Below are 14,458 nucleotides of genomic sequence, written 5' to 3' on the forward strand. Positions count from 1 at the left end.
AACACAATGTTGGCACAGGGCCAAGAGGTGGCGAAGTTGACTCAGAGGTCACTGCAGTTTATAAGTCAGAGTAATAAAAAGGAAGGCAGATTTGACACCACTGGCAAGGGAAAAATTTTGGTGTTGTGCTAAGCAAACGGATTACAGCTAGCTCTGAATAACACAGGAGGAGTAAAGAGCTATTGAAGGGGAAAAAGTCCACGTAAAAAGGCAAACCACTATAGTGAGAGCTTGCAAATGCTCTCAAAATTGACCATTGTTATTTATCCTAACATCAAAGAACAAAACAATCTGCTCAAGTGAACACTTCTATGAACCAAGGTGAAAGAGAGAAGTGCTTTATGATAAAGTATCGAGAAAACATACACACACACAAATTGATTTTTGAATTGGCTTTGCTGCAAGCTACATATCTAGAGTAAAAAGCACCTCTTTCTTCACTAAGCTCCTGCAATTAAAAAAATAAGAATAGAACAATTCCAAGATAAGCTCAGCTTTTAACTCATTTATGCTTAGCGTTCCATTATTGGAACGCTAAGCGTGTGAGAGTTATTTATATTCTACTGCTCAAGGTCATCACCAAGCTCTGATTGCAAAAATTTTAAAAATTGCAACCTCCGGCATAAATGGGTTAAGTTCACTTGGTGAAAACCAAATACAGCTACAATTATTATTAGGCCTTGGTGTGTGAAGGACTCCAAGAGTTAAAAGCAAACCAGCACCACCTTTAGCCCATAAGGGATTACTCTTTTATTAGTATAGTCTTGGGATTAGTGGAAATGTCTGTCTAATGAATGCAGCTACTATATTTGAGCACATGCCTGAATAAGCTACTTGTTGATTGAAACGTATCTATTTATAAGCACTTCTGCATGTTGTGAAAAATCCATCTGTATTACCACAGCATGGCACCCACCATTTGAATAAAGGCTCTTTGCCATTTCACTATAGGGCCTGTTGAATGAATAGGCAGAAAGGAAGTGTGTTGCATCCACTTAACAGATTTTATTCCTCACTCTTGGCCAGTAAAGTAGAGTTACCTTATCTAAACAGCAATTTAGATTGATGTGGATGTTACAAAAACAGCAATGGAAAAAAAGAAATACTTTTCATCAGACTCACCCAGGGTTTTTAGCTAGTAAACCTACTATAATTTGGACAAATGTTCACAAAGCCCAAACTAACCAGACCTCTGCTTAGGTCATAATCTTTGAACTAAGTCTGGAAAGTAGGTGGATTTACTACACATACTTCTTGTCATTTCTTTTTTACATTTCTGCTTATGAATACCACACTAATGGCATGCCCAAGAGAAACAAGTACAGCATAAGAATAGTCTTGATAACACAGTCAAATAAGTCGATGCTTTCAATGGCTGCGGTCCTCATCTGTGCTAAGGCTCCATCCTAGGTGGGTCCAAGCCTTCCACCCCTAAATGGGGACCTCAACGTCCACTCTGGGAATCTGAGCTCTGAGTCCCACCTGCTCCCACCTCTCAACACACGGCCACTGCTCTGCCTTCCAGTCTCAGTACCATCGCTGCAAGCTTCTTGAGTTTGCATTTAGGTATTCCACTGAAGCCTATCTTCTCTCTTTTGCAATTAGGGGCCCCATTTACTATGCTTATTATGCTACCTCTGGGGAAAAGCTGGTGAGGAATTTATTAAAACTTTACTTAAAAAGAGTAAATTACATATATATATATTTTTTTTTTTTATTTTTATTTTTTAAATGGAGTTTTGCTCTTGTTGCCCAGACTGGAGTGTAGTGGCGCAATCTCGGCTCACTGCAACCTCTGCCTCCCGGGTTCAAGCGATTGTCCTGCCTCAGCCTCCTGAGTAGCTGGGATTACAGGCACCCACCGCCATGCTCGGCTAATTTTTTTGTATTTTTAGTAGAGACAGGGTTTCACCATGTTGGCCACACTGGTCTCGAACTCCTGACCTCAGGTGATTCACCCGCCTCGGCCTCCCAAAGTGCTGGGATTACAGGCGTGAGCCACCATGCCCGGCCAAGAGTAAATAATCTTAACAAACCACAGGCTATTATTAACAGAGACCTCACAGAATTTCTCTTGGAGAACTTTATAAATGATGCTGGGCAAACTGTCCAGATCCCATTATTAGAAAGAGAAGATTGAAATCAGTGGTCAACTGGAAGCTTCAGCGAAAGCAGAAACAATGTGGGCTTTAGTAGTCTTCAAATCCTGGCTCTTTCTCTTTCTAGAGTTTGTGACCCTTAGTTTTCTAGTGATATCACGAACAGACCTAGCAGGGCTCTTTTGATGGTCAAAGATGATGCTAGGTGAAATGCCTGGTACATAGTGAGAACTCAATAACTTGTAGCTATTATAATTATTATTCACACTCTGGGAAGGCAGTAAGATTAAAGAATCACATCTTTTCTATTTTTCTAATTGGAAAAGCAAAAGAATAATTCTGAAAGCAAAAGTGTTAATAATTGGAAACCAAAGTGAAACTTATAAAACATAAGGCATTTGGAAACACAAGCATTTAACCATAATATATCAACACAAAGCACCAAAGATCGTATAATAAATAATACAGCATTGTTTTAAGGTTTTTTGCTTTTTGTTTTTTGAAACAGGGTCTTGCTCTGTCACCCAGGCTGGAGTATATACAGATTCTGTATCACTAACTCTGAGGCTAGGTGAAAATGTTTTTTAAGAGATAGGAACAACTTGATGAACTATTATCATCACACTCATTTGTCAGATGAAAAAACCAAGTAGCTAAATTAAATATTAAATGTTAGGTAGCAGAGATGAGGCTTTTAGAAAACCCCAAGCTTTCCCTACTTTACCTCCCCACACATTTTCTTCAATTATCTTAAACACTCACCTAAGTAAGATTAAAAAATAATAATAATAATAGGTCTATGCCTTTAAAGAAAACATCTAGTAGCTCTCACTTTTGTGAGATCACTCCAAGATAAAAGAGTAATATATGTATTACTTTGATTTTGTCCAGCACAGCATTGGAGAACATGACTGCAAGGAGATAGCTCTTCTGTGACTTGGTTTGTGACTTCTCACAATCACTGATGCCTTTCTACCTTGAACCCAAGGAAAGCAAACTGAAGACCAAACACTTCTACAACTTTGATGCTCTACTTCAGTCTTCTACTTGTTTGCTGAAATGATTGTCCTTTTCAGTATTTATTTTCTGTCCACTTTCTATTAGGGTTCACAGCTTGATACTAATAAAAATTAATCTTAAAATCTTGTTCCATCCACCCATTCAAGCATCCACCCATCCATTCACCCATCTATTCCTCAATGACTTCTATAAAAGGTTTAAGTAGACCCTTAATGTTAACTCATTTTATTGGTCTTTCTCACAGGTATTGTCCCTGCTATAAGAGAAACCGATTTGGGGCATATGCCAACTTCTTTTTAAGGCAATATGCTAATAGAAAAGAAGCACGTGGTTAAGAAATGAGAGCATTTAGCACTGGTAAGCATTCATAATCAAAATTCACTAATGAAAGAGTTTTTTAAAGACGGTTTTTAAATGTTCAGGATACTTAATGGATTATGAATTTTTAAGTTTCCAAAGGCAATTGAAACTCACAAAGAGGCTACGAGTAGAAATTATTTACATCTTATATATAAGAACATGGAAAAAAAAAAAAAGGCCAAGTGATTTATACATGGAACCCAAAATGTAGCAACCCAAGCCAGGACTTGGAATTCCTCACTATGACTTTGTACTAAGATTATTAAGCTCAGCTGCTGCCTTCAATATTTGGCTCCATAGACATTGAAAGCATTTTACTTTGGCATTTCTGTAATATGGCACCATTAATAGCTGTCTTCACCCATAATACCCTAATTAAACAACTATCTTTGGGGCCGGTTGTATACATAATGAAGGGGTAACAGCCTCGTTCCTAGTAACTAAGCAAAAATTTAGGTTATGCCATTTTTTTCTTGCATTGTCTTGATTTAGAAGTTAAACCATGCTCACATTTCCAATTTCGCCAAGTCTGTATCTTTCTGAAACAAGCACAAAATCTCAAGAAACATAAATGTTTCTAGCTCCAAATCCACTCTTTTATCACTTTTGAACAATAAAGCAGTCAATCTAATGATTTCACAAACTTGTAGTATGTGATTTTCACCTGTTTAGACAAAAGGTTTTCCAAAGTGTGATCCAATTAATGTTAGGTTGAAAGAGAATAAACACTATATTAAAAACAAAATTAATTTAATTGCTCTTTGAGCCAAAATACCTCAAGAATAAAAATACTGAACTCAACTATAATTAGACCTAACGAAATAGGGAGTTTTAAAAATTTAATATACTTCAGAAAGCATATAAAATTGAAAACATCACAAAACCAAGAATGTTAAGTCATAAAACAAATTTATTTTAAAAATCAATATCTTGCATTTCAGATATACAGATATATCTTTTACCAGAAGGTGAAAGCACCTTTTCCAGAATCTGCTTCCAGCAGAATCAATACTGATTTCGAAACTGGTTGCTTAGGTCTTGGAGCTCTGTCACCAAGGTGTCCATAGCTGTTATGTCATCAGCTAATTCCCTGGACATTTCTCCAGTTGCCACATCTGTAAAAAGTTGCTGTAATATAAAAAACAAAGCAGAAGTATTAAAACAATACAAATTTCTTTAAAATAAAATAGATACCGAGTATAGAGTTTAAAAACCTTTTGCATAATAATACTATACAATTCTAATAGCAATGGTAGCATTTTTTTCTGTTCACTAGCCTAGAAATGTACAAGCTAAAATAATTAAAGGGTGAATCAAAACAACATGCCTGAACTTATAAATTCAAATGAGCTCTGCTCTTCAAAGCATTTGCCTAAATTCTGATTATTCATTTCAATGTTATAGGATGGTTTTTGAATGAACAGACATAATTCAACCAAACAAAACGAGTTTATTTATTGTGTATGCAGGCAAAACAAATATATTCTATGTTCAAATTCATATAAATCATACCCTTTATGCTACTTATTTGAAAATTAATTTTGCTTAGGCCTCAGAGACCACAAAGATTTTCCTAGCAAAAAAGTCCAGCAAAATAAAAATAACTGTGTCCTCTCCCTGAAAAAGGAATTGCCTTGGGAGGTTTATTGCAACATATTTCAATCATGCTACCATAGCTGAAAACATTTGGAAATGCCTCTCCAGGAACTGCCTGCTGAGCCAACATAGGCCCCCAAGAAAATCAACTTCAGGATTTTATGACCCCATTGTATGTGTATGTGTGCACACGTGTGCACGTGTGTACATGCGACTGTGTATATGTTTTATTCAGAAATATCATTTATGTAGCTTGCCAAATATCTGTTTCATTGGATTTGACTACATGATTTGTACAGCATTTCATAACAAAATGAAGTAGGAACTGCTCCAATGTCATCAGCAGAGAAAACACCTTTTAGGAAAATAACCCAGCCTCACATAGTTTTTTTGTTTTGTGTGTGTGTGTTTTTAAACTAAGAATTACAGTGCTTGCAAATCATAATCAATCGGCATCACTTCCCTTTGGGGTAAGGAGGAAGCACGGAGAAACTGAGGCTTAGAAAAAAGTGAATAATTTGCTGATAGTCCCAAAGACTGTAAGGGGTCAAATCTGTTCTGTGTCCAGGCTCTCCAGCACTCTCATGAACAGCCCCTTCATGCCACTCTTGGCAGCAAACCTGTACAAGGACAGGGTGCAAATGGGCAGGGGAGTCACTCTGTCCTGGGAGAGCATGGACTGGATGATTTGTTAGGTGAGTCTCTAGGTACTAGGAGCTTATTTCCATGAAGTCCCTGGCCTGGCAAGAAAAGACCTGAGATTCATTCAATTAAGCCTATTTAACATAGGCTGCAAGCAATTTAACATAGTTATCCTCATTCATTTTCAATCTTCATTTTCACTTTTTAAAGTATTCTAAAAAAGTGACTTTTTTGGAATGCAATTCAGTTTGACAAACCTAATTCATTAAATAGAAAAGGCATAAGATCTACGAAACCAGAGACTCCCAAATATATGTGGAATATGCTTCAGAGGAGGCACTGGGAGGTAATTTTTCCCATTTTTGGATAATCCAGTTGGCATCTAATGAGAATGAAAATCTAAACACAGATGATGTTCTGGGGCCGCATTTTCATTATTTGGGAATCTACCATAATATGGGAAGGTGTGCAGTACCTGCACAGACAATACTATTCAAGTCATGCAAGTATAGATTACATAAAGTAGTACTTTATAAGAAAAAGCTTTGCACAGACAAAAGGAAGCCACAGTATACCCTGAAGAAGTAAACTACTGTGGTAGTAGTAGAAGTAAACTACTTTGATTAGATCACTGATCAAAAGTAGGAAACAAAGCTCCCACTTTGGGAAGGAAAGTCACAGCAAAAAACCCTGCTGCTCTGAGTTTCAGGGAGCTCTTGTAGATTTCTGAGAGACACAATTTTGAAGTCGTGCTGCCAAGCTAGAAGGAAATATAGTTCTCCTGGGTCATGCAGATAAATAGGAAAAGTGAAGTAAGTTAATTATTTAAAAAGGCAAAAATGATGCCTTGATCTGAAAAGATCAAACCATTAATAAGAACAAAAAAATACTCAGAAAGGCGGTTACAACGTAAAAAGGTATTCAGAAATGGCTTCCCTGTGCCAGAGACTTACTCTCAGAAGTAAGTCAAAATTACTTTGCAACCCAAGATGCAATAGTGAAAGCAAGTAAAGGCTAGAAAAGTAAGTGCTAAATTGTGCTAGTAGTTATATTTGTCCAAATTTTGCTTCCAGAGGTATAATCCAAACCTGGCTGCACAGTAAAATCACATAGGAAATTCAACAGATTTCCTGGGTCCATCGCAGACCTGAATCTACATCGGTCACAGATAGAGCCCAAGAATCAATCCAGTCTTCAGTAAAGCTCCCTGAGTGATTCTTAGGCATCTCTGGCCCAGCACTGGTACACAAGTTAGTTTTTGTGAACTAATGGCGTATTTCAGTTGTCAAACCTCAATCGCCATCTACCTTAACAATTTTGCTCACATCCATATACGACCTACTTAATATTTTTATCTAAGTCAATTTTTTTACTTGAGTCTTTCTAAAAGGAAACATTACATTGCTACTTTAAATACAAAATAAGCAATAATATTCATGAAATTATAGGCTTGATGAGCTAGTCTACTTTTTTTCTAATATGTACTGAAATGAATATATATTTAAACCAGAAGTTTACCAGTGGCATATATGCCACACTTTGGGGGAAAATGACAATAAATACAAGAGCATTGTTTTATCTTAATTTAAGGAAAGCATTAAGGCCTGAATTGTAAACATTAGTTTCAAAGACTTTTTTTTTTTTTGGGAGATGGTATCTCACTCTGTCACCCAGGCTGAAGTGCAGTGGTGCAATTTCGGCTCACTGCAACCTCTGCCTCCTGGGTTCAAGAGATTCTCCTGCCTCGGCCTCCTCAGTGGCTGGGATTACAGGCACCCGCAACCATGCCCAGCTAATTTCTGTATTTTTTAGTAGAGATGGGGTTTCACCACGTTGGCCAGGCTGGTCTCAAACTCCCAACCTCAAATGATCTGCCCGCCTTGGCCTCCCAAAGTGCTGGGATTACAGGCATGAGCCACTGCACCCAGCCAATTTCAAAGACTCTTAAGTCATACACATTTAGAGTGGTCTATCCATTAGGCCAATAGTATCCTCACAACACAACCAACCATGAGGGGGCTGCTATGTAAAATAAAACATGCGCCTAAAATTATCACTGATGTAAAAGAAGATTTAACAGCAATAAGCTGATACTAATGACCTTTTTCTATATGACAATTCCAATTAATTCACATGTCACTCTCACCTTTGCTTTAGATAACAAGCCCCGTAAATTGAGTCGAACTGAAGAAAGCATTTGTACAGTTTCTTGGGGACTGGTTTTGTTTTTACTGCATTTTATGGCCACTGGAAGATAAGTATGGAGAGAAACATCCATTAAAAAGTGTTAATAATAATTCACAGGTACAAAAGCCAATTATTTAATTAGAATTTTATAGTAACAGACTTTAGAAACACTTCTACCTGGAAAGCTTTTATTGTTGAAAAAGAATAATAATTATGTACATAGCTTTTCCCTTTATCCTTCTTCTTCTTCTTCTTCTTTTTTTTTTTTTTTTAAGGTACAGGGTCTCACCCTGTCGCTCAGTCTGGAGGTGTGGCATACAGCCTTGCACTACTGGCCTCAAGCTAGCCTCCTGCTGCAGCCTCCCAAAGCACTGAGATTACAGGTGTCAGCCATTGCACCTGGCCTTTCTCTATCCTTCTTTAAGAATGATAATTTACTGCTCCAGGGAATTTTGGGAAAAACAGGTGATTTTTGGTGAGTTACGGATCACTGGGAAGAGACCCTAAACACATATACATGCATGCATTCGAGCACACACACGCACACATGTGCATAGACAAATAAAATTAGGCAAGGAGACAAAATATTATTGAAAACAAAGTACCCACACAGACAAAAACAGATGCAGCACATCTTTGTGTGGCTTTCCATGCTACCAAGTCCCCAATGGGGACTTCACAACTGCTGATGACACAAGCCCAAGGAAGTGACATGCCAGATCTGTACAGCTCAATTCTTACTGCATTTTCATAATCAGGGTTTGAAGCACCATTCAGGAAGCACTGACAGCAACCCATGTGTCTTCATGTAGAGAACGCGACCACAACCAGGTTCTTAAGTTCCTGAGCAAGGCTTGGCATCAGCAGGGAATGGGGAAGAGTGAGTCACAACTCTGCTCCCAGCATTCTGGGGAACTCATTTTCCCAAAACCTGAAACTACGAAGAAGGCATCGTTCTTCCTGGTAGAAGGCCTGGCTATTAATGCTTTATGAGAATGAGTGAAGAGCTTTGTACAAACATAATGCCCAATATTTCCCCACTGACTTGTTCTTGGTTTTGTTCCCTAAATTATGCTCACTAAATTCAAACAGACCAATAATCAGATACTCCTTTAAAATGACACTAAACAGCGCAAGGATTAAAGTCTACTTTATACTCTAGATTGTAGACCAAAGATAGAAAATCAATTTTTTTTTTTTTTTTTTTTTTGAGACAAGGTCTCGCTCTGTCACTGAGGCTGGAGTGCAGTGACACAATCATGGCTCACTGCAGCCTCAACCTGCAGGATTCAAGTGATTCTCCTACCTCAGCCTCTCAAGTAGCTGGGACCACAGGTGCATGCCACCACAACCAGCTAATGTTTTAATTTTTTAATTTTTTGGTAGAGATGGGGTCTCACTATGTTGCTCAGCCTGATCTTGAACTCCTGGGCTCAAGTGATCTACCCACCTCAGCCTCCCAATTACAGGCATGAGACACCATACCCAGCCCAATAGATTTCTTTTTGCACGCAAACACTAATCAATCGGTAGAGGCTGCCTGTGCCCGGCAAAACAGAGTTCTGTCATTAATTAATATCTTCCAAGGCCAGCAAGAACTAGGTTTGACATTCCTATTTTAGAGTAATAATGAGGAATAATAATTAGACTTTGACATTTCTCATTAAAGGGTGAGAGGATGCATAATAATTAGCAATGTTAAGCCCATTTTCAAAAGGCAGAGTTAGCCCAGAGATAGTGGGGATTATTAGTCTGTTTCTCTTAGTAGAGGAAAGTTGTAACCACCATGGCAGCAGTATTTGAGCTGTTTAGTACCCAGCAGTTTAGATCAGAAACTGCTGTATTTCTTTTTTAGTCCCTTATTTTCATTCTGACAAAAACAAAAGTAAAGCAAAAAGACAGATATACTCTATTAGTTTTCCTACCCAATCCCATTTCCAAAAGGCATTATAGACTGAGATAGAGACAGACAGCTAGAGGGAGAGAAATAACTTGCTGTTTCAAATCATCAGAAAATCTGCCAGCACTTTGGGAGGCTGAGGCGGGCGGATCACAAGGTCAGGAGATTGAGACCATTCTGGCTAACACAGTGAAACCCCGTCTCTATTAAAAATACAAAAAATCAGCCGGGCGTGGTGGCGGGCGCCTGTAGTCCCAGCTGCTTGGGAGGCTGAGGCAGGAGAATGGCGTGAACCTGGGAGGCGAAGCTTGCAGTGAGCCGAGATCGCGCCACTGCACTCCAGCCTGGGCGACAGAGCAAGACTCTGTCTCAAAAAAAAAAAAAAAAAATCTGAAGCAGCAGTGCCTCCTCTATGTAGACTGCAGTTAAAATGCATTAACTCTTATTTTAAAAATTCCTGGATGGCAAAGAGCTGAAACACTTTAGCCCACCCTTTCCCAGAAAATAAAATAGCAGAAACTATAAATGTATACCTTCCAGACAATACAAATGAGCATACAATGATGACATTGTTATAGGGAGGCCTCAAATACTATGTCAAGGTCGCAATATCTTATCAAGCTTTCTGAAGTGCATGGCTACCTTAATGATAGCAACCCAAGGAGTAAACCATGTGGAGATTTTTAAAAATGTTATGCAGTCATGCATCACTTAATGATGGGGATATGGTGTAAGAAATGTGTGGTTAGGCAATTTTGTTGTTGTGAGAACATCATAGGGTGTACTTACACAAACCTAGATGGTATAGCCTACTATGCACCTAGCTACATGGTATATAGCCTACTACTCCTAGGCTACAACCCTGTACAGCATGTGACTGTACTGAACACTGCAGGCAATCAGAACACAATGGGAAGTATTTGTCTATCTAAACATTGGGAAGGTACAGTAAAAATATGGTTTTACAATATTATGGGGCCACTGTCATATATGTGGGTCCACTGGTGACCAAAATGTTGCTATGGGATGCTTGATTGTATTTCCTTTTTATAATTGGGTGGGGTGGAGGAACAATGTTTTGAAGAGACTCACACACAGAGAAATCCAGCTTATTCTTTGTGCACTAACGTACAAAAGTAACAAGGAGATGATTAAGATTTATCTTTGTAAATCTAAAATATCATCAGAAACGAAAGCTGGGCATCCACTCAAATATGCTTAAAATGTTGTAGGAGCATGAACACATAATTCAATGATGTCAGAGGAGAACTTAAAAGAATGGACACTTGTTTTTCTCCAAGTATTGCCCTGATGAAGAAAATAATGCCAATAACAGTTTAAACCCAACTTTAAGATGCAAAATAAAGATTTTTCCTAGAGTATCTCTTTAACCTGCATATCTCTCTTTGACAGGTTTAATACCATTACTTGGTGAGTTCAGAAAATATCGTGGCTTTGACTGTTACAGACCAGCAGTTCATAGAAATGCTTAGAGTTGGCAAGTTGAAGTAGATAAGATAAATTTTTCAAAGTAAATCCCATCCTGCTAATTATGTACCTAATACATCAGTGTGGGCTTCCCCAAATATCATAAAATATCCACAAAGACTAAAAGCATAAGGACTGGATCGCATCTGAGCCTACCCATCATGAGGTCAGCAGAAGCCACATGAATTCTAACCACCCCCAAAACATCCTTCTACGGCTCTATTAGCAATTACCCCAAACTTTTCTACATTGACTTTCAGCTATATAGAGCTCAGCACTTCTACCTTCTCTGCCAAGTGCTTGGTGACCCAGGAAATTAGATATTTATATCCTTTAGCTCAAAGATATCAAAGGTCAAAAGTAGAATTATCAACTACCAAGCTAATTTCTAAATTGTCTGAATGTTCTGTGACTTCTTTATAAGCAAGCCAAACTTTATCCTTGTTCTTAATTTTTGTCTTTTTAGTTTTGAGTCCCTTATCATCTATAGCTCAAGTCCTCTACTTTGGAAGGAAGAGGGTGGTGGTGAGAGGGTAGGGTATTAACATCTAAACCATGTGTGAAATACTGCTAAGTGTTTGAATGTTTTCATTTATTCTTCATGGGTAGGTATTATCCCATTTTACTGATGAGGAAAGTAAGGCTCAGAGAAGTTAAGTTATTTACCCAAGGTCAACTAGCAAGCATGTGATAGAGCTGGTCCTGGAGCTTAGGTCTCCCTGATTCTAAAGCTCTGCCCTTTGCATTCTTCCTTGTTTGCTCCCTATTTGTTGTAATTATTAGTGGCAGCAAGGAAGTTAGTTAGGCAGGGAAGTAGAAGGAGAACTTTAGGATTGGTTTAAGGTCCTTGTGATTCAGTTCTTAACATTGGGGACATCATTATTTTATTGGAACTGCATCACACACCCATATTCAAATATAAATATAAAAATGCATTACCAAATTTAACTGGCATTTTTAAAAATTAATAACTAAAAGCAATGCTTATTTGGACTATATTTACCCAACAGGCATATAATTTTATATGTAAGGTTAAACCTCTCCTCAAACAATATCCTCTACCATTTCCCAAAGATAAGGCTTTTATTTTATATTTCTTTTGTATATGCTATAGCTCTTTGCATACTGCTATGTACCCCAGAGATCTATGTGTGAGTCAAGTTAAAATTAACAGATTTCCTTAATGCTATGTAATCAACACAATGAGACTCAGTGTGGAATGAAGGTTATACAAAGTTGTAAAGATGTTTCACATCTCTAAAAAAGTTTCTAATTTCTGTTACTTACTCCAACAGAATATAAGCCTCTATCCTGTTTCTTCTTCTTATTTCAAAATGCCTATTACATAGTAGGTGGTCTATGAATGTTTGCTGAATTAAATACAACAATGTCAATATAATGAAATAATTTGATACTACTTATAATGGAACTTTACTTTTGACCAACACTCTTTTCTGTTAGTAGAAAATAAGTCAAAACATTCCATGGATATCAAATGTTACATCAAATACCATGTGCAAGTCCTAAGGCTCTTTGAACAACTTCCTTAAATGATGTAATATCTTTCTCCCAACAACTGGACTGGGTGTCACACTTGTATGCCTTTGAGAGGCACTGGAATGCCTGAGGAAGGAGAAAGAACAACATTCAGAATAACAAGTAGAATTCACATTTCAAACTCTGTTTCCTGGAAGTCATATGGAACTAATTCCAATGTGAAAAAGCAGCATCTGTGTTGTACAGCACAGCGTCTATTACTCTCATCAAAGAAGGGGTGGAAATGCACACCCAACGGCAACAAGCCGTGGCAAGAAATCAAATGGATGTACCTGGATTGAGACACTTCCCTGTAACCAGAAAGATATAAAGGCCAGGTTTGGAAATCTGTAAATGTACAGATTTTCTCAGCATTTGTAGCCATCAGTTTAAAAAACCTGTTTAGAGAATGAGGCATGAACTTGGTTAAAACAATGAAATTGCTGGTAGATATATGTAATCTCACAGATGTTTAATGCACCCTCTTTCAAATCCTTGAGGGAGAAGTCACAGGTCAGAGAATTCTGGGTACTCTTAATTCCATATATGCAAGAAAGTCCATAATTCAAGGAGAAATGGAAGGACATGAAAGTAGGGTGTGCATGTGTGCAGGTGATACATGTTCTCTGGGCTGACAAGGCCACGGTGGAAGCCAGCTGTGTGGATTGAGGGAGGAGAGAATGGCTAAGAATCCCACAGATTAGCTGTGCCGTGGCTAATTCCAAACCCACGCAAGGAGTACATTTGATTTGTTGTGGGTGTTTTGAAAAGAAACGTAAAACAATTATTCCAACTTTGGAAACTCTGCAGGCTCCTTTAAGTTCTAAGATAAGAGGCTAAAGGCATAACTTGAGTGGAACTGGTGTTCCATCACACTTGTGAGAAAGGGCAGGGCAACCTTTGTAAAAGTATTATATGTTTTGACTTAAAAGTTCTCTTCCAAGATCTTTATCTTGTTCCTTTTTCTCTTTTCTTTTCCTAGTCCCCATCTCAGATCTAAACACTCCTTCTCTCCTTGTACCCATCTACCGTAGTCTTTAGCAATGTGCCTGCAGAAAGGGGTATAGAGTAAATAACAAAAGCCAACTCTGCTGCAGATTTAGTAGGGGTGGCCATTTCAAGAGGCCCTTTTGCAGGAAACAGGGAACAACTATGTAAGAAAACTTCATGGTAAATAAAAAGATGAATGTTACAAGTTTTAACCAGCCCACAATTCAAAGTACGTAGGTTAAAGACTCTGAATCAGAACTGAACTTAAGCATACTAATCTTATCTTTCAGATTGTTAAACTCTTCCTCCACCCATCAAAAAAGTAGATCTACTACAACATGTTCAAACGAAAGGCAAGGACTCAGGAGGAATGAAGGACTTGCCTTTTCATTTTCATCAGGCTTTTCACTCTGCCCATTTCCATATACGTGGGCATACAGCCTCCAGATTTCTCCATCATTTGTCACTCTTGAAGTCACTCTGCCAAATAACTCCTGCAGCTTTCCTTTGAGGCCAGTTGCAACATCTCCACTTCGATCAGTCATCCCATCAATCACTGCCCTGACTAGAATTTTAAGGACCTTAAAAATGCACAGAACAAACTGGTAAGTTAGAAACCAACAAACAGTAACAAAAACAA

The 14,458-nt window shown here is 38.1% G+C and overlaps 1 protein-coding gene across 1 annotated transcript in view; it reads right to left on the bottom strand.

Annotated features, from left to right (window-relative positions):
* Positions 1 to 4,371: 4,371 nt before the first annotated feature.
* Positions 4,372 to 14,458, bottom strand: part of TTC27 (tetratricopeptide repeat domain 27) — a 194,919-nt gene continuing 184,832 nt past the window's right edge. Inside the window, exons 17-20 of the mRNA XM_004029080.3 lie at positions 14,202 to 14,399; positions 12,804 to 12,915; positions 7,864 to 7,964; positions 4,372 to 4,607 (exon numbers count right to left, since the gene is read on the bottom strand). Coding sequence (XP_004029129.3) covers positions 4,485 to 4,607; positions 7,864 to 7,964; positions 12,804 to 12,915; positions 14,202 to 14,399 — 534 coding nt within the window. The 3' untranslated portion in view covers positions 4,372 to 4,484. The remainder of the gene's footprint in view (positions 4,608 to 7,863; positions 7,965 to 12,803; positions 12,916 to 14,201; positions 14,400 to 14,458) is intronic.

This window comes from Gorilla gorilla, chromosome 12 (assembly GCF_029281585.2).
Source record: "Gorilla gorilla gorilla isolate KB3781 chromosome 12, NHGRI_mGorGor1-v2.1_pri, whole genome shotgun sequence".
In the NCBI taxonomy this organism is placed as follows: domain Eukaryota; kingdom Metazoa; phylum Chordata; class Mammalia; order Primates; family Hominidae; genus Gorilla; species Gorilla gorilla.